The 20,110-nt window shown below is 38.6% G+C and overlaps 1 protein-coding gene across 7 annotated transcripts in view; it reads right to left on the bottom strand.

Annotated features, from left to right (window-relative positions):
- The window catches only part of DENND1A (DENN domain containing 1A), a 363,245-nt gene that overhangs the window by 193,244 nt on the left and 149,891 nt on the right, over positions 1–20,110 (bottom strand). For all 7 annotated transcript variants that reach the window (XM_030535509.1, XM_030535510.1, XM_030535511.1 and 4 more), the window contains 3 exons: positions 10,991–11,060; positions 9,700–9,780; positions 5,535–5,588 (listed from right to left, as the gene is read on the bottom strand). In XM_030535509.1, coding sequence (XP_030391369.1) covers positions 5,535–5,588; positions 9,700–9,780; positions 10,991–11,060 — 205 coding nt within the window. The remainder of the gene's footprint in view (positions 1–5,534; positions 5,589–9,699; positions 9,781–10,990; positions 11,061–20,110) is intronic.

Raw genomic sequence — 20,110 nt, forward strand, 5'->3', positions numbered from 1 at the left:
CAGAAGCTGTCTCCTTTAAAGTTCTGCTTTCCCCACACACCCATATCTCTGTGATGCCAAAACATAGCACGTGACGACACAATTTTTTCCAAGTGGTATGAATCAAAATGTTACAAATATTAAGGGTCCTGTTCTTCCCTCAAGGAAAATGCAACTTCCATGGATGTTAGCAGAGTCGGGGTACAGCAAAAGGAGTGTAGAATCCCTGAATTCTGCCTGAACTGAATCAACTAAACAGAAAGTGCAAGATTAAAAGATTAACAAAAATCTATCAGCAAAAGGAGATACAGAAAGCGAACTTACAAATTTAATGGGGAAAAGATGTTAAGGTTTTGAAAAGTTTGCGTAAGCATGACAGTGGCTTTTTGAGATATTTATATATCTACATGTGGAGCATTTTATATGGTTTTATTTTTCCTCTATAAAGATCTGCAAATTTCTGAAAGTGGAGAGGACATCTATAGAACATGAAGGATGCACAGCACGGTACTGAGGCTGGGCAATGCATGCGCAGTGATTTGCACATTTATTTATAAAAAAGATATCACAATTTTCTTTTTAAAGATGACAAGTTCAAAATAGGTGGCTACACTTCTTAAGTAGCTAAGCTGAAAATGGTAGAAAACAGGGGAGTCCCAATTTACTCAGTACAGTTGTTATATATTTGATTTCTCACCATTTAAAACTCTCCTTGGACATTAAAGCTGAGATTTCTCAAAGGATTTAAGGGAATCAGGTACCCAGGTCCCATTAAAAATCAATGAGATTTGGAAGCCTGATAACTCCCTCATGATACTTTCACAGTCCCACCCTAAATTCATTCAACAACTACTCTTTTTTTTTTTTTTTTTTTTTTTTTTTTAGTGTTAATAGGTATGTGCACTTTTTGTTGATTTTATTCAGGCCAAAAGATTTCACTCCTGCTTCCTCTTCCTTCAGCATCATCCCAAAGAGAATTTCTCAATGGGATTATAATAGAGTGTACCCCTTTCTGTGCAATGGAACAACAACTGGGGTCACAAATGTAATAGTAACCACAAAAACAACAGGGAGGCTGGTGGCACCTTAAAGGCTTATTTGGGCATAAGCTTTCCTGGGTAAAAACCCTCACTTTTAATAGCAAGTATGCCATAACTTCTATGTATGCTAGACTGCCATTAAAAATGTATATGCATCACTGAAAAACAAATTCTCTCAAACTGTCATAGCTAGTCACTCATCTCTAGGTCTAAACTTCATTTAATAGTCTTTTATAAATTTCCCTTTTGGCCAGCTGTATTTAAAAGCACATTTTCTTCCAAATTTTACACATTTAAAAGTTGTTCTTCAAAGATCTATCAGCTGCCTATCATATTATGTAATCCATAATATATTTTATAATGCCAGGACGTAGCTTTTGGAGGGCAGGACAGAAGAAAGTGGTGAGTATTCTGTTACAAATTGTCTAAATACAGGAATGTAGAATTACCAGTTTGAAAAAAGTCATGGAACTCAAGAACTTAAATCAGATACATACATTTTAATAAGTGAGATATCATGCAGTTTGAGGTTGTGATGTAAAATGAAAAGAATATATATCTCAGCACCATCAGACAGAAACTTCCATCATTTCTGAAACAGCTAAATTACCTGACAAATCTGAAATATAATGGATACTGTGTGTCTAGCACTACTTGGTAATATATTTCCTGCAATGAACCCAATTTGTTTATTTCTGAAAGTCACAATGTATTCATAAATCTTTCATATAACCTAAGAAATCTTTTGAAATAGTGAAATCTTAGTTGTTATATGTAACTGTCCATAGTAAATGCTTTTGTGGATCATTAACCATTCTAGTCTGACACAAAGCCAGATAATTACGACATGTTTGTTAATGTTCCAAATGGAGTTCTATGTGATTCTCCATTAATCATCACACACAACTTGAAAATCTAGCACTACTAAACATTTGTTAATAGGAGGCTTAAAAATGTAATTACTGCCATATGTGGCATTATTAAAAATGCAGATCAATGGTTTAAAATCTATAAAGATTTATGTTCATTTAATGCCTTTATATTATTGTCTATATAAACCACAATCCTACCTGGAAGATACCTTGACAGACAGATAAAACCCTAGTGAGCAATTACACAATGATATTCATTAGCAAAGAAAAGCACTGCTTTTATTAAGTAGAAACCTGAGAAGTAGCTGAGAATCGACTTTAACAACAAACTTAGACCAAAGGGTTTCATTTTCAACATTTGTTTGTATTCTTTTCTTACACTGAGACTTAGATTAATGAATTTGCATAAAAATTTAAAGGCTAAGTTTATCACATCACTTATTGTTTCCATTTTATTCCCATGTGTGTCCTCTGCATTCCCTACCAGAACCCTGAGGATCCCTCCATCACCCACACTGATACCCACATTGCTAAGACCATATTATTCCCTTTGAGGCCTATCAACACCACTCAATGATCCAAAGGGGATGTTTTTAATATCACAAGGCAATCCCCTCTCCTGCAGACTGAACATTAAGCTTTCAAAGTGTTACCAAGTCCTTCTGGTCCAAGGCCTTTTCTTTTATAACAGCCTTGATTCATAAGCATTCATCATGTCTCCTGTACAGACGTTTTGAGAAGTTGGCTCATGCCTTAGGACTCAAGACAACACCACTTGCAGATGTAACAAGCTGAGGGTAAATAAAACTAGACATTCTGAAATCAGTACTGTGTGGTATATCCTGTATCCTACTTTAATCTCTGCTGGTAATTCATTATTTGATCACTCCCAACTCAATCTCTTTGTGACTCAACATACTCATCTGTAAAATGGGAATAATACTTCACAACCTCCTTGGGTGGCCTCATTGTAAAATCTTTGAGCTCATCAGATGAAAGAAGGCAAATTAGCATTAAAACATTATCACCACCACCACTTGGAAAAAGATACCATACTCATTCAAACCAGACTGTTTAGCTTCAGGACATGAGTCCTGTATTACTTCTAATGTATCAAAGTTCTGTGAAAACCAATGCCACTAAAAAGAAAAGAAAAAAAAAGCATGTGTATTAAATTTAATGGCAACGTAAAAACCTACAGAAAAGCCAGTAACTATGTATATTTCCAATGGGAAAAACAAAGGTCAAACACATCTGCTGCACAAACTCACCAAGCAACACCCTAATAAATAATTAGAAGGTCTGGCTGGATTTTTTATTTGTATAACACAAATTGATTAATTATTTATTTTTGGTGTAGCATTTGACCTCACAAGGTTTTGTCCTTTATCTAGCAGCAAGACTTTGAGATGGCAGGCAGGCAGATTTGGAAAAGGTCCACAATGAGGCGGTCTAAAGCGTAGTCAAGGTCAGCAAATGTTAGCTAAGTCCTCTCTGTGTTTGACACTTGCAGAGCTCTCCTCTGATGACACATCTGAGGTATGGTGAAACATGTACAGGCACTGTACTCATTGGGCTGAAGTGTATCTGCTCTGAAGAAAGCACTCCAAAAACCCCCAAAACAGAGTAAAGTTCTGCTCAAAATTCATTAGAAAGCTACGTGGTATGCAGCTGATCTTTATTGTCTCTTGTGTGATCATTTAAGACAGTCTCATGGTCTGCTTAACAGGTCCCTACCATGCTCCTCCATCCCAATTTGTCTACAGGGCCATCATCTTTAAAAATCTGCATCTGGATACTAGACAAAAAACTCTTCATCTCTTGCCTGCCACTGTGTAGGTATGGCAGAGAGGAAGCATACTGTCTTCACAAAAGAGAATGCTAGCCTTAAAGCCTCCTGCCAATGTAGCCACTAAGCTGCAGAGAAGTCCAGAAAACTGGGATTCATTGCCGCAGCGCTTAGCCAGAATTCAGACACCAAACTGTGAAGGCACTAAGAACATACGGGTGGGGCAGGATAAAAAATGTGAGAGAAAATACCAAAGGAGATATCTTGAAAAGTCCAAGGAGGTTTTTGTACAAAACAACTGCACTTCACCTCTTCTAAAGCCCTAGCAATTTTGGAATTTTAAATATTACGATTTTCAACTAGAGATATTTAAATTCATCATTAACCTTGACTCAAAATAGTAAATAGCATTATAAAAAACTTCAGAAAATATTAAGAACAGCTTCAATACAGTGAAAAAAACAGGAGTACTTGTGGTACCTTAGAGACTAACAAATAAGGTGCCACAAGTACTCCTGTTCTTCTTGCAGACACAGACTAACACGGCTGCTACTCTGAAACCTTCAATACAGTGTATTTTTCAATCTTTCTGATAAGGTTAATTTTAAAACAGAAACACTATCCCACAGAAATGCAGTCAGTCAGTCAATTACTGAAGTTATACTTATTTTCTGCTTACTGAGTCTGAAGCATCATTGATGGCAGCAGCACAACTATGGAAACCAGGTATATTAACTGTAGTTGGAAACCAGCAGAGGGAGCACAAAACTTTAATCTGGGGGGCAAGTGAGTTGGAAGTGACAAAAGCCAGGGGTATTTTATTATTGGCTCATGGTGAAATTGTAGATTTTCTTTAAAAATAAAGATATTTAGAAATTTTTAACAACATCCCTTTCTATTTTGCCTGTTTAGGTAAAAGTGAAATAGATAAAACTTCTCATCTGCTTCACTCATGCATGAATATGCACAGCTGCACACACTAATACCTCCTCTACCCAGAATGGTCTGCCATGGCGTTACTTCGAAAAATACTTCACAGATCTGTACTCGATAACAATTACATTTTAAATAGATTATTATAGTATCTGACATTGGCAAATGCCACTAAGATGGCTGAGCCTCCTTAATCGATAGTCATAAGCAAAAATATTATTTTTAGTCAGTCAGTTTTGGGTGGGCTGAAACTAAGTGTTTCTCTTAAATTAAAACTTCTTATCAAAGATATTTTCATTCATTTAAACTAAGTTTGCCTTGCAAACCAATCAGAAAGCAGCAAGCTTGATCAATAGTGGTAGAGCTAGAAACATCCACTAAGACACCTATTGCAGAATAAGCCATTTTCCTGATGAGCCATTTTATTTTTAAATATCTTCATTTTTTAGGGAACACTCATTATTAATGTCTGCATCTCTGAAAAGAAACATCTTGATTTGGCATTTACATCAAGAGACCATCATTCTGTCACAACTTCCCACTTACTTGATATTTTTTCTTAATTAAATAGACAATTTAATCTGATCATCTGACACTGTAAATCATTTGCTCTAGAGAGAATACTGGAGAGAAGTTTTATGGGGTTAATTTACAGTAATTATGGAAAAAGCTAATTTATTGTGTCACTGGTTAATCCTGCCGAAGCAATTTAGCAGCAGACATCCTGTAACACAATTTGGTACAGTAATATTTAATGTTTGAGAAGATAAACAGTGGAAGAGTTTCAATATCTAGTACAAGTTCACAAAATATCACGTAATGGGAACTACTAGCTTTAAGCGAGGGTAGTTATTTGTCTTGCTGTTCTTGAAATTAAAAGGAAAACAAACCATAAAATGTATAATCCTCTATGCTACTCACATTTTCAGGGATACTGGGAAGCTCTGTGATGTCAGGCACACTAAAGTAAGAATGCTAGAAAGGAAAAAAACAAAATTATTTTTGCATAGGTAAAAGAAATACAAAATATTACTTGGAATCAGGAATGTGTCTAGCCCATAACTGCAAAAGGAAACTGATATATAACAACTTTTTCTATCAATTACCAATGAGATCATTTTGCCACTGATTTCAAAATTTAGATTTTTTTCTCAAAGTTAAAAAAATACTATAACAAATGTTGAGTCACAAAGTATCAAATATCTTTAAAAGGATAAATTGCATGTAATTCTTGTACTTCAGATGTACTAATACACATAGCCTCACACTATTTATGACCTATGTCAGAAGAACTCCAAAGCTTTCTGTAATTCAGACCATCTTTCCACAGCCCACTGCAAGATCCAAGTCTGAGTACAGAACATACAACAGCCAGCTCCTTTTCGGCCTAAGGTAGTACAATATTAATCTGTTTCACTGCTTAGGCAACAAAAGAGATGGAGCTGTATCTAAAAAGGGCTCCTACTTTCAGAGAATGAAACTGACTGGTAATTTATCCTTTGTCTTAAACTAGAGAACTCTCATAATTACCCTCCCCGATCACTGTAGGAAATACAAAAAGAGTTCTGATGCAATAACAATGGTTGCTCTTGATCTCCTTGACATATCTCCTTTTATATATTATAGGATTCTCCAGTGGTACCTTAAGAGAGTTCATGATGACTGCTAGAGAATGACTGAAGCTCTGCAAAATTATATCACCTGGCAGAATAAATGAGAGTTCCTCTAGGGAAATATATACTGTGAAATTAAAAAAGCACCACCATTTAAGAAAGCAAACAGAACTTTTGGGAATAGGATTTTCTTCTAACTTAAGATATATCATTTATTAACTATTCTCCCACTTATAGTCTTTTGAATCCCATGGCTAATAGTAACATGGAGCAGTCTTGCACAATGCACATTTGCATTGCTATATGGTTTGGAATGTTCCCAGTAGATGGTGTCAAAAATCTGCACCAAAAATGCTCCAACCTGCCAAGTGCCCCCTTTAGATGCCCTGATCTACCACACCAGACAGGCCAACTACCAAGTTTGCATATGGCAAATTTCGTCCATAGCAGATGCTGTTGCTTCAAGTCCAGCTGGTCATAGTTAAGACATGCATAATGAGCAGATAAACATCCATTCATTGGTTATATAAAAAACCAGCCCAAAAATGAATACAGAGCTAGAGAGTTGCAGTGCTAAAAAGATGACTTATGGGAGAAGAACTCATTATAAACATATGCCACTCCCACATCTGTAAACATACAATACAGAAAAGCCCTCACTTTAAAGATGCACCAAGTTTCAGTGATTGTGTGTGACTGATACAATAACTGATTGTACAGACTCTGAGCAATACAATGAATGAACAGTATTATCTGACTACAGAACTTGGCCACTGCAAACAAACATCAACGGGACTTTTAATTTTTTTTTTAAACATGTTCAATGATTAAATGATTGTGCAGCACGAAGAAATAAAGCTGAACAAATTATCTCTTTCAGGTGCAATAAATGGTTCCACTATGGTTTGGAGGATGGCAACAAATGGGAATCCATTCTCTATTACCAAAATGTTTGAAATTAACCCACAGAAGTAAGAGGAGGCTGGAATAAGTAAAAAAAGTTACAGCAATTGCTAACGTTGCCATATACAGAGGGCCATGTCACCAATGAGTATGAGATTCAATGCAGTGTTTACAAGTTAAAAAAAAATTCTGAAATTTTTTTTTCTAGCACACCTTCATAAAGTAGTTATGCTTCTGCTGGTGCCTAGATTGGTCTTATATTTAATCTGATAAAGGTTTCCAAATACATGCTGGTTTCTTTATGATTAGCATACCTCTAACACTATTTTTTAAATGTATCTAGTACTCTGATTCATTAGAAGAGGATTTCCATATTTATCATATTTATATGACTATTTGTAGGATATTTAATCAACTTTGACAACTGTGGTTCTATTTGTGTAGTGTGCCTGGATTTAGAATAATTAACACACATGATAGCAGGGTTTCCGGTTCTAGGAGAAAGGCACTGGCTGGAGGAATCAGATGGATTCCCTCTGGGAGAGTTTTACATTAATGTTCAAGGCCCCAGTACTGCTAAGTCACATGCATACTTTAACTTCAACTGGACTACTCATGATGTGCAAAATTAAGTACATGTATAAGTCTCTGCAGGATCAAGGCCCATCTATTTTACATTCACGGCTTTCAAATATCAAGACGCACAATTTGCTATCCTGTTTTATGGTCAGTTTACTTAAGCCTTGGTGTGTAAAAGAAAGTAATGCTGTTGGAGTAATTTAACTGGAAAGCTATTTTGTGTACACCTTTTTATTTGTAGCTATTTGAAAAACTGTCTAGTTTTTATGTTGGTTTCCTAGTTTTATGATGCTTCACACCACTGCAATTTGTGAATTGCTTAATGGAGCGATTTACTTGCTTTACATTCCAGGAAACTATTTTTGTTTTATTATTAGCTATTTTGATAATGCTAGACATTTCTGCAGTTCTTATATTGGGAGGTGAGAGTGGGCAGAGACACTCAGTATTTTTGTTTGTAAGTTAATATTGTGTATAATTTTATTTTATTTTGAATTTTATAATTTGTTATAAGACTGGCACTTTATTTTGTGTTTAAGTCTTTCGGGGACTGTTGTGCTCTAGTAATGTTGCCACAGGTCACACAGTTCTATTGTATATAGCGTTTATCATACATTCCATACTTCATGAACAATTTATGGGCTGAAGTATCTAGCAGTTAAAGCAGCTACACTGACTACAGATAAAACAGGTATGCAATGCAGACTTTAGCTTCCCAATGTGTCACTAGTTTAATTTGAATTGAAAAGGAACAAAGAGGAAATGGAATATTGAGACTACGCAATGAATAGGAAAAAACTCCACAAGCTCTTACAGATCCATCAACTTGTAAACAGCTAACCTAAAACGCTTAAATAGCCCAAAACAAAAGTAGTCTCTAAGTGTCCTTTGATATTCTTTCCTGCTCCAATGCTCATGAAATGTTTGAGGCAAGGGGAGACCAACAGCATTCCTTGAAACCACTGGTATGAAACAACTGAAATATCCCAACAGATCATCCTGTCTCTGAGACAGCTTGTCCTCCAGGTCAGGCAGACATGCTGTTCATACAATAGCTTTCCTTGATAGGACTGGGTCATCTCCACTGCCAGCTGGTGACCTAGCTAGGCCAAACAACTGCTACCTGTCGACTGACATTACAGGGTGGAGTGATGAGAGTAAGCTGTTTGTAGCCAGCAGTTTTAAAAGGAAGGGAAAAGGGAAATGAAAGAGGCAGACAGACAAGCAGAGCTGTAGCTGTACATCAGCAGCTCTAAAAGACTAAGTAGCATACAAAGCAACATGTGTTGTTGAGTATTTTTCTCTGGCTCTTTCAGATTTAGCAATTGTTGCCCAGAACACAAGGTTGATTCGCAAACATTAACTGGAAGAAAACAAAGAGAACTCTTTCCCTTAAAGCCCCACCAACCCATCCAAATGTAAGTTCTTCCACTAGTTTTTCACTAAGACTGTCACAGAATATAACAACCTCAATGCAAGTGTGAGGAGGAATTAACTATTGGGGGGGGGAAAGGGGGACAAAACACACACCTCGAAATCACATGAACCAAAGTGTTAGTGCTCAGAGTGTTGCTCTGCCAGGTAGGGGACTCTGAGTTTTCTTCCCAGTCTTGTTCCTAATGCAGACCAGCAGGGGCTGGGAGTGCTGCAGAGGGAGGATCATGAACCCCAATGAGAGGAATGTTGTGTTGCTCAGCAGTGACCACTCTAGCTGATTAGGAGCAATGCTCACAAGTGTCCATACAGAATCCCATCCAGTCCTCTGCAGATCAAAGGATGGGGACTTTTCAGGGTTAACACTAGGGAAATGGAGAGGCTCTTCAGGGCTTTAACAGGAAAGGGGGTGTGCACAGCTCCCTGTTCCTGAGGGAAAACAATATCATTTGCTACAAGATTAAAAAAGAAGAAAGTGCTGTTTTCATGTTTTTCTCTTACAATGTTACATAATGAAAATGTGTCTCCTTAGTTTGCTGCTATTTTCCCTCACTTACCACACTGAGATTAACAGGTGTTCCTGGGTCAGGGATGGGAAGTTTATGAAGTGTTTCTAGGAGTTCATTCCTCTGACTGTCCTGAAATAAAAAGGTACCTGCTTAATAAAGGAACACTAAGCAATAAATTGTCATCTCATGCCAGGCACTGAGAAGTAAGTATATGGGTGCTCTGAGGCTAGGTCACTTGCAAACATAAGGAACAGATGCCAAATGGATTTATACTGCAGACTCAAAGGAAATGACACCATTTTCTGTGCAAATATCCTGGCAATATAAAATGCTGCTTTTAAAAACAAAATACATCTTCCCACATGTAGGTTTCTATGTTTTTAAATCTTTCAAGAAATCTATCAGGGCACCATCCTATGCATGACTATGATCTCATCCCAGGGAGGGCCAGCTTCCATAGCAACTATTTCATAACAGAAACTATTTGCTTTCAGCTGAAAACATCATTATAAAAAGGCAAGCGCTCCTTCGTCTTCTAATTTGTACAAGTGTGATAAAATGCAAAATACGACTATTATTGGAGAAATGGTAAGGGAATCAAGGAAGTAACATATAACAACCAGTCAGATTATAACTGTACTGCAATAGCCTATCATATCTGAAACATACGTGATACATACGTCTCAAGTTTTCTACAGTATGCATAATCTCCATGCACCACCAACTTTCATTTATAGTCCTAGAACTGACCCTTAATATTTTCAGTTCATATTTTGAATGAAATATCAAAAAGTATGCTTGAATTCCACACTACAACCTCAATTTTAAGTGTAAAAATCTATGTCTTCAACATTGGTAAGACAGATAGGATGAGCAACAGGAAAAAGACCTTTTGCCTCAGCAGACCTGGTTTCAAATCTGTATCAGGTCACCACGTAAGTGGGTATAGAGAAGACATTGGTCCAATACTCAAAGAAGCACAGTTAGTTTGTCTTCCAGGAGGCCCAATACCAGAACTGCAGGGATGCTATGGCCATGATTAAGGTACATTAATAGAATGCTGGAGGAACTTTCATGGTACTTGCCTAACTAAACTATACCTGGCTCTCGCCAATGACTCTTTCTTGGATACCAAACTTAACCTAAAATGTGTTTGCATTTCTCAAAGCCCTTTTCATGAGAGTAGCTAAGTAGATCATAAAGCCCATTCTATAGGACTGTATGGTACAGATTGACAATTCAACTGGGTATTCTCTTATGAGAGTATTGCCTATATGGTTAGTTTTCACTCTGTGTAGTACGTGTAATGTTTGGAAAATGAGAGAGTTCCAAAAAGTACCTGTCCTTTTGCTGTATAATCTGCCAAGATGTTGAGCAGCTTATAAAAGACTTCAAACCATGGGAGATAACTAAAAAACAAAAAGGAAAAAGCACAACTGTAAGTTACTTGAAAATATCATCATGTAATTCTAGATTGGCAAGTTTTGCTATACACAGTTGATGCATCGTTAACAAAAGCCACACCATCTGAGCTGACACACTGAAAAATGGCTGGCAGGAAGGTGTGCTAGTTCTCTCTCCTGTAGTGGGTGTGGCCAGGAGGGCAGGCCATGGCACTGCTGCATGTATTGGCCACTGATCCCCTTCCTTTGATTGCACAGCTTCCAATAATCACTCCTGGAGCTTATGGCCACAGCATGGCACCACCATAAAAGGAAGCAATGGGTGAAAGTAGGTCTAAGAATCCAAGTAGTCACGGTTGGAAATTTGTAAGAACAAAGCCCACCATTTCCAAACTCATTTCACTGTACATGCAACAAAGGGATGGTCATACAGAAGTCATAACTGTCTATGCAGCCATTGATAACATTCTGGAATTGTTTACAAGTGCACATATTGTTGGACACTTTTTTTAATTATACCAAGTTTTCCCATAGTGCACACTTAATTAGTGACCTTCAGTGCAGCTGTTGGGGCCCTAAAAAGGGTAGAAAAGGGTGGCTGTTCTGTAATTGGAGCCTGACCTTGTTTTTTTAATATCATAAAATTATTTGCATATTCTTTAAAAAAATATTTCTTTTCAAAATGAATCACCAGAATGATGGGTATACTCTCTTACCCAGCATCTATAAAATTCCATTTATTCAAGCTGTAGTTAGACCAAGTGTACTTCTTACCCTGAATGCAAATTTGTCTCATTTATACCATATCAGTTCTTTACAATAATCAGTAACAAAGAGTCAACTTTGAAAGGCGTGAACATGCTGAAAATTATGTATCTGCTTTTTCACACTGTATGTCTATTTAGTACTGCTATGCCTTCTAGGGACGTTTCCACTGCACATAAACAAGGACAGACAGCTAAGATACTAGTCTGTGCTGTAGGAAGCTTTGCTCAGATTTTACACCATACTTGCATGGCAAGGGTCTTTGAGTGTATTTATTTTTTAAATCTCTGCAAGGAATTTCCCCTAAGCTATAGTGAACAGGCAAGCTAGGAGTATGAAGCATAAAGTGATTTCTCTGTTAATCACAGATGCCTTGTGAAGCAAATAAAGTATATTTTTGATATAGTTGGACAAGATTTAAAGCCTTTACACAATATGACTACATCCTGCCAACTGTAAAGAAATCAGGGCCCCTATGGTTACTAACTGTACAGCTTGTAGTAATAAATGAAGTGAGAAGCAATATACGTGACAGATAAAGTGAACAGCACTCCATCATTAACATTTGTTTGAAGCCAGCAAATGCTACTGTAAAATTTAAGTAGCTTATCAAAATATACTGATAAGCAACTTAGCTTTTCACGTTATATGACAGCACTATCACTTATGTTAATATGTTTCAAGTGAGTCTGGGAACCACATATTGACTATTGCACAGAGAGAGAATTACCACTTTAAATAACGTTTAGTTTGGCATCACAATGTAAACATTCAAGAGGGATTAGACAGATAAGTTTCTCTCTTCCCATTTAGTTAAATAAACCTCAGCAGACTTAAAAGCCATTATAATAGTAACAAGAAATCCTTTCAGGGTAAGACTCCTGCTCAGAGATTAACAAGAACTTGGTAAACAAACCCATACAAGCATCACAAAATATTTTTTGAAAGAAGGGTTTAAGATTTTTTTTGTTTTGTTTTTTTAAAGCTAACAATATGAAAAAGAAAACCTACTTCAAGGAAGACATACTGAATTAGACATAATCAGGCAGGGATCCTTAGCTGAAAATGCCATTTACAAAATCAAAATTATAATATTTTAGAAGTTTTATTTTTGTTTTAAACTAGATTTCTGTCAATAGCATATAAGTAGTAAATGGGAGAGATTTCAATTTCTAATTTTGACTGGGTTGCAACTTCACACAATGCTTGATAAATAGAACCTAACCAATCTCCTCAGTATGAGACATTTAATGGTTTAATAATTGTTTGCTACAAGGTAGTCCTTTTGAATACCAGCAGATTTCTAGTTTGACTCCTTTTGGTACAGAGTTTGAGGCTGGCTGTGACAGCATAGTTTCCATGCACCTTTTTGCACTGACTGATGCTTATCTAGTGATGGCAGTGTTGAGGTTTTGAAACTAAAGTCGGGTTGTATGCCTCTTCAAAGAGCCACTCTTTTCCCCAGTTGGGAGGCCAGAGTTCACAGCTGAACCTTATCTTGCTACAGAGCCAACAGAGTTTCCTGTATTGCTTCATTAAGCCAAACATGCAAACTCTATAGGTTTTATTCAGTTGCCTGCAAGGACATTGGATCCAAATTCCATTTTAACTCTGTCAGTCAGCAGCTAGTAAATAGTTTCTGTATACAAAAAAGTGCAGATAAATATTTATATTCACACATTGCTAAAATGTCTGAACTGACGGTCATTCTGCACACAGTTCCGGGTGAGGAGAGGCATGCTACCAGTTCTATTACACTTGCTCACTCCCTATTTTTCCTTACTGCTCATTCATCTCTCTTCTTGGACATGGTTATTATCCTGGCCTGCCACTTTCTACTCCTATTTTGTCCTCTCTCTCTCTCAAGTAATATTCACACCTCAGTGTAACTGATCTAGTTCAATATTTTATGGTTTTAAACAACGTTACAGTTTGAAAATTAGCATCTCCAATCTGGGTGATGATGAAACGCATTCATGTTTCATACTACAAAGCTGGCAACATTACAAGAACGTCGGGCACCCATGACTACTAGGGAGATATATAAGAATCTTGGAGGGAGAGGGTGGGGAGTGAGTAGAAGAATGATACAAAAACATCCAGAAATCAGAAACGGTGCTGTTTCAAACAGGAGATTTTTTTAGCAAACAGAATTACTGCAAACACAGAATGACTTTGCCAAACCAGCACCTCTATAAAAAGTCTAGATGTTTAGACTACGGTTTTCTATAAAGGTACAGTATTAAGCATACAAGAGAATGCCTTTGGGGACCTGTGCTCTGTTTGCTAAGCTGTCACGGCCTGACTCCTTGCTTTCTAACCAAGCTTTATGTAGCCAGTGAAGAATCCCCATGAGACTCTGCATTGCCCCTTTCATCTGGGTATAAATGCAGCAGGCTTCTAGCCTACAGCAGTTGTCTTGAGACACAGTCTTGCTTCAGTGTACCAGGTAGACCTGCAGGGAAGGAAAGGAAATTTCTACAGGCTTTTTCCACTTCCTGTATTTTGCTTTTAGAAAGGCAAAATTTGCCTGACTGGTGTTCAGATAACTGGGATGGGCGGGGGTGGTGGTGCTATTCCTTAAAAGGGTAAGGGTTTGGGTAGGAATCAGAGATGATTCTACCTGACAGTAATAAAGTTAAGTAGTAAGAGCAATGGTATAAGAAACGAAACAACATATGCACACAGCCAAGAGCATCTTCCCTTAACACAACCATATTATGGATCTGCGGATATATTATATATGAGTAGGGCAAGGAGAGAAGATCTCGATGTGTGACGGCAGCACATTTCTCTCACATGCTTGACTGCCTATTAGTCTTGTATATTAACTGCAGTTAAAATCATTACATAATTCAACATTAGCGTTAGCAGTAAACTTCCCAACACTGTCTCCCACTAATACTAAAATGTACATTTCCAGCTTCTCAGTTTGGGAAACAAGATTATTTTTCTCAATAACTGTATAATAACTGTGATTTGGAGAAGATTAGATTTCTTCTTTAATCTCAAATTATTTGTGTGACTGAGGGAGATTTCTCACCAAGAAAGAACTGATTGCCTTCTCTGTTATCACTGGTACAATGTAAGAGGCAGTACTGGTAACATAATGCCCTTGGAGTAATGGCACTTCCACAGAAAATCTAATGTAATTCCCTTATATTTTCTGTGTTACCCTCAGAGGATGAGTGTGTCTTTCAGCAATTTATTGGAAATGCTATCTACAAAGTCCCTTTTACAGATCTGAAAATTCTCTGCCATTCATAACATTTAACTACATATTTAAATTGCTGTGGTTGCCTACTGCAGTGTGTTGGTAATGTTTAATTTTATCAACACAGTAATTGCCAATCTTTTACTACATAATATTTGAAAAAATTGCAAATGTAGTGTATCTTAGATTCTCCTAGATCTCTCTTTCAGGTGCTTGGCTGCCTGGTTCTTACTGTCACGCTCAGGGTTTAACTATGATCACTGTAGTTGGTGTCAGGAAGGAATTTTTCTCCAGATCAGATTGGAAGTGATCTTTGGGGGTTTTCACCTCACTCTGCAGCATGTGAGTGCAAGTCACTTGCCAGCTTTATCTGGGTATCACACTTAGGGTATGTCTACATCTACAATTTTGCAGCGCTGGTTGTTACAGCTGTATTAGTACAGCTGTATAGGGCCAGCGCTGCAGAGTGGCCACACTTACAGCAACCAGCGCTGCAAGTGGTGTTAGATGTGGCCACAGCGCTATTGGGCGGCTTCAAGGGGGTTCGGGGAACTCGAGAGCAAACTGGGGAAGGAGACCAGCTTCCCCGCGGTTTGCTCTCGCGTTCCCCAAACCCCCCTGCAAACCGCAGGGAAGGAGACCTGCTTGCACGGGGGTTCGGGGAACGCGAGAGCAAACCGGGGAAGGAGACCAGCTTCCCCGCAGTTTGCTCTCGCGTTCCCCGAACCCCCCTGCAAACCGCAGGGAAGGAGACCTGCTTGCACAGGGGTTCGGGGAACGCGAGAGCAAAGCGGGGAAGGAGACCTGCTTGATTACCAGAGAGGCTTCCTCAGGTATGCTGGGATACCTGCTTATTCCACGGAGGTCAAGAAAAGCGCTGGTAAGTGTCTACACTTGATTACCAGCGCTGGATCACCAGCGCTGGATCCTCTACACCCGAGACAAAACGGGAGTACGGCCAGCGCTGCAAACAGGGAGTTGCAGCGCTGGTGATGCCCTGCAGATGTGTACACCTCCTAAGTTGCAGCGCTGTAACCCCCTCACCAGCGTTGCAACTTTGTGATGTAGACAAGCCCTTAATCATTTACCTTGTGGGGACCTTGGGCACTGGTGCATCTCAGTCCCTCCTATTCTCTGTCTTTGGTACATAATACAGTAGTCTAATCTCCCATGGGCTGTAAAGCTTTTATCTAATTTTGGTTGCTGGGCTTAGGATGCAGGTGCTGGGTGGTGTTGGTGGCCTGTGATACACAAAAGGTCATACTAGATCAGGGGTCGACAACCTTTCAGAAGTGCTGTGCCGAGTCTTCATTTATTCACTCTAATATAAGGGTTTGCATGCTAGTAATACATTTTAACGCTTTTAGAAGATCTCTTTCTATAAGTCTATAATATATAACTAAACTATTGTTATATGTAAAGTAAATAAAGTTTTTAAAATATTTAAGAAGAATATTTAAGAGCACCCCGGCCGAGTGGCCAAGATCTGGGCAGTGTGCCATAGGTTGCCTACCCCTGTACTAGATGAGCTGGTGGTCCCTTCTGGCCTTAAATTCTATAAACTGAGCACTTTACAGCTTTAATATGTTTATCCTCATGGTAATCCTGTGAGGTAGAGAAGTGCTATTATCCTACATTACAGATGGCCAGCTGGGGCACAGAGAGGTGAAGAGACATGCACAAGGTCATGAAGGAAGTCTAGCTGAGCACACAACTGAACCCAAGCCTCCAGATTCCCATGTTAGTGCCCTAATTACTGGATCATCCTCCTCCTTCCTGAATAGTTTAAAGGAAGACATAGCAGCACCTTTGGGATTTTCCTTCAATTGACAGATGTATTTATTTAGAGAGATTTTCACATATAAGCCCATTTCTAAAGTTTTTACACTACTCTCCATAAAATACATTAGACATTACTCAAATTTGCAAACCTTTCAGACGCACTGTAAAGCTCAACTGTTTTCCTTTTGGGAGAACGAGGAGGGGAGTAGAACTAAGGATATGGGCTGATAGTTGTTTACATACAAGTTTAGTATTATTGTGAGCAGCAAATCTAGTGAGTGTCAGAAGCACTTCATTCCAATTGTAATTTTTATATTCTGTATTTTAAAACACCCAGAGGATGGGTGCCTTGGAAAAAAAATCAGAAGAAATTAAATGGTATGCATGTCTATACACACACAAAAACAAAGTGATGTGTTCTCTATGGATGCACACAGACAGGGTGATGTTATGGATTGTAAAGCCAGGTCAGAGAAACAATCTGATTATACACCTTTGAATGCCTCTCCTGTACTCTGCCCAGTAAGCCATCTCCATCAGCACAACCTCTGCTTGTTTCCATTAGGGATTTTTCTCTCAGTACTGCCACCCTAACATTTAATATTCCATAACATTTTTACTTCTTCCTCCCAAATAGGGAATTTCACTACTCCTTCTGTCCCCAAAAACACACTGGTGTGAGGTTCATGTGTGAGGTTCAACAGTGAGAAGTTTAAGGTCCAACATCTCATGACCCTTCAAGGCTAAAAAAGGATCTCAATTGGGATAGAAGATGTCCAGCTTTCTAATGGGGCATATGAAACCATCTAGTTCTGGAAGCTCCCTGTATCATTTTTATGCACAAAAAAGCTATTGTGTTATATTCTGGATGCAGCAGAAAAGTAGACAGACAGTCACAGAGGGAGCTGACAGAAACACAGCTGTCTGCTGTGATTGCTTTTTAGTTCTAGCTGCAAAAACGGAAACTAACGTGAAAGTGAGCCTTTGCACTGGGGACGGGGACGGGATGGTGCCCAAACATTTAAAGGGACAGGACATTACAGTCCTCTGCCCTACTTTAAAAATCTTTCCAAACACACCTACATTATCATGTATGTGGCTAACTATAACCCTATATAACCTATAAATTGCAGGTGGACAACCACAGACTCTTGAATTGAAATAGATTATTCTGCCCTGGAATAGCAATTCACTAAGCAATTTATAAGTTCAAGAGCACACCTGGTTTTCTCTCTCTCTTGGGATAATGTGGTAATGATGGAGAGGCAGCATTCCAAACAGGAACTGTAAGTGGGAAGGAACCAATTGGCTCTGGTACGGAATCAATTGGATCTGGTAGCAAAGTTTCTCCCAACAAGCCACTGAAACTAACAGTTGTAATGGAAGGAGGTTCAACTGGAGGAACAAAAAATCCTCCTGGTCATCCCCATACTCCAGTGCTTGTCAAGGCTGCAACTGGCGCATCCGTTGTTTCCATAAAATACTGTTGGAGAGTTTTATCCTGAACTAAACAGGTCCCGTATATTTCACTCCACAACCATAGTTGCAAGTCCACACTGAGGGCTTGTCTACACTTAAAACACTGCAATGGTGCAACTCTACTGCTGCCACTGTACTGCTTCAGTGAAAACACTACCTAAACTGATGGGAAGGCTTCTCCTGTCAGCACAGATAATCCATCTCCCCAAGAGGTGGTAGCTAGTTGACCTAGCACTGTCTATTGCTGGGGTTAGGTCAGTTTATCTACATTGTTCAAGAGTGTGAATTTTTCACACCCCAGACCAACATAGTTAAACTGACCAAATTCCTCAGTATAGACCAGGCCTAAGTCTCCTACTTGAAAAGAACGATGACAAGTCTCACATTGATCAATCTGCATAGCTTTGGATTTGGTGACACGTGAGGCAATATCAGGACCTAGCAGGTCCCAACAGGTAAGCAAAGATCTCTTCAAGAAAAGAGTTGCAGGTGACTTCTGGGTAGTAGTGTGTGGTATGTTCCTGTAGGTAAGCAAGATATTGTCCAATTTCTGCTGATGGCTCCAAATAGACTTATTAGCTCTTAAGGCATGTTTTAAGTGTTTGTACAAAGTTTTTTACTAATCTGGTTATAGCAGGATGATATGAAGCAGAGCAGATGTGCTGAATTCCATTTGAAATTAAGAACCTCTGACATTTTTCAAAATAAAATTAAGGTCCATTGTCGCTCACTAACTGTAACAGTAAACCAAATTAGCTAAATAAGGTATGATGATGTCCAATTGTCTTGGCAGCTATAGTAAAAGTTATTCTGAAAACTTCTGGCCATTTCAAATGGGTGTTGACTATGACCAAAACCATATAACCTTCTAAAGGTCCAGCAAAGTCCACGTGAATACATGTCCAAGGAGACTCAGGCTACAACCAACAGGCAGGGATTGTGCTTAACCAGGATCATGCTGAATGTGCTGACATGTAGTACAGAACTTCGCCTTCCTCTCAAAATCTCTGTCGATCCCTGGCCACGAGACCTAACTCTGGTCTATGGCTTCATCCCTACAATACCAAAATGACCTGCATGAAGGGCTTCCAAAACCTGAATTTGCCGGGATTTCGTAATGATCACTTACGTTCCCCATAAGATGCAACCATGATTCAGATAATTCCAAAATGTTGACATGACATGAATTGTGTAAACTGGGGATTCTTATGATCCAATACTGTAACTTATAGCACCATTCCCTTCACAAGAGAAAGCACATCATCCACAGCCATTTCTTTGTTGATGTCTGTGTGAGTGATGGGTAACCTATCAATCAAAATGAGATAGAACAGGTCATCTGCTGTTCCTTTGGGCTGACAAGAGCTTGAGCATAGGAGGCATAACTGTCCATCAGTATTGTTGCACTGAGTCCTTTTGCAAAATTGAAGTAGCAATGCCCATCATTGAGTACGAGGAGCAACTAATGATGGAATTCCATGTTTTGGCCCAAAAACTGAAATGTAAGCAAGGTACAATGTCCAAAAATACAGACAGGTATGAAACTTCCAAATTCTGAAAATAATGCTGAGAGCTTTGCGCTATTTGCCTCCTAGACATCTCTCCCACAGGGAAATTCTCTTTTCCTTTTTTTTTTTTTTTTTTTTTTTTTTTTAAAGGAAACTGTACTATATGCACTGGATCTCGCTCTGCTGGCTGTGCGCTTACACTACAAAATGCAGAATTCTGCCTTTGGCTGCACTTGGGCTCCCTCTCCTAGCTAAAGATCCTCAGTTCAGGCTAAGTGTTTGCCTGCCCGCCTGCTTGCATGTGGTCA

The sequence above is a fragment of the Gopherus evgoodei genome, chromosome 16, assembly GCF_007399415.2.
Source record: "Gopherus evgoodei ecotype Sinaloan lineage chromosome 16, rGopEvg1_v1.p, whole genome shotgun sequence".
Classification (NCBI taxonomy): domain Eukaryota; kingdom Metazoa; phylum Chordata; order Testudines; family Testudinidae; genus Gopherus; species Gopherus evgoodei.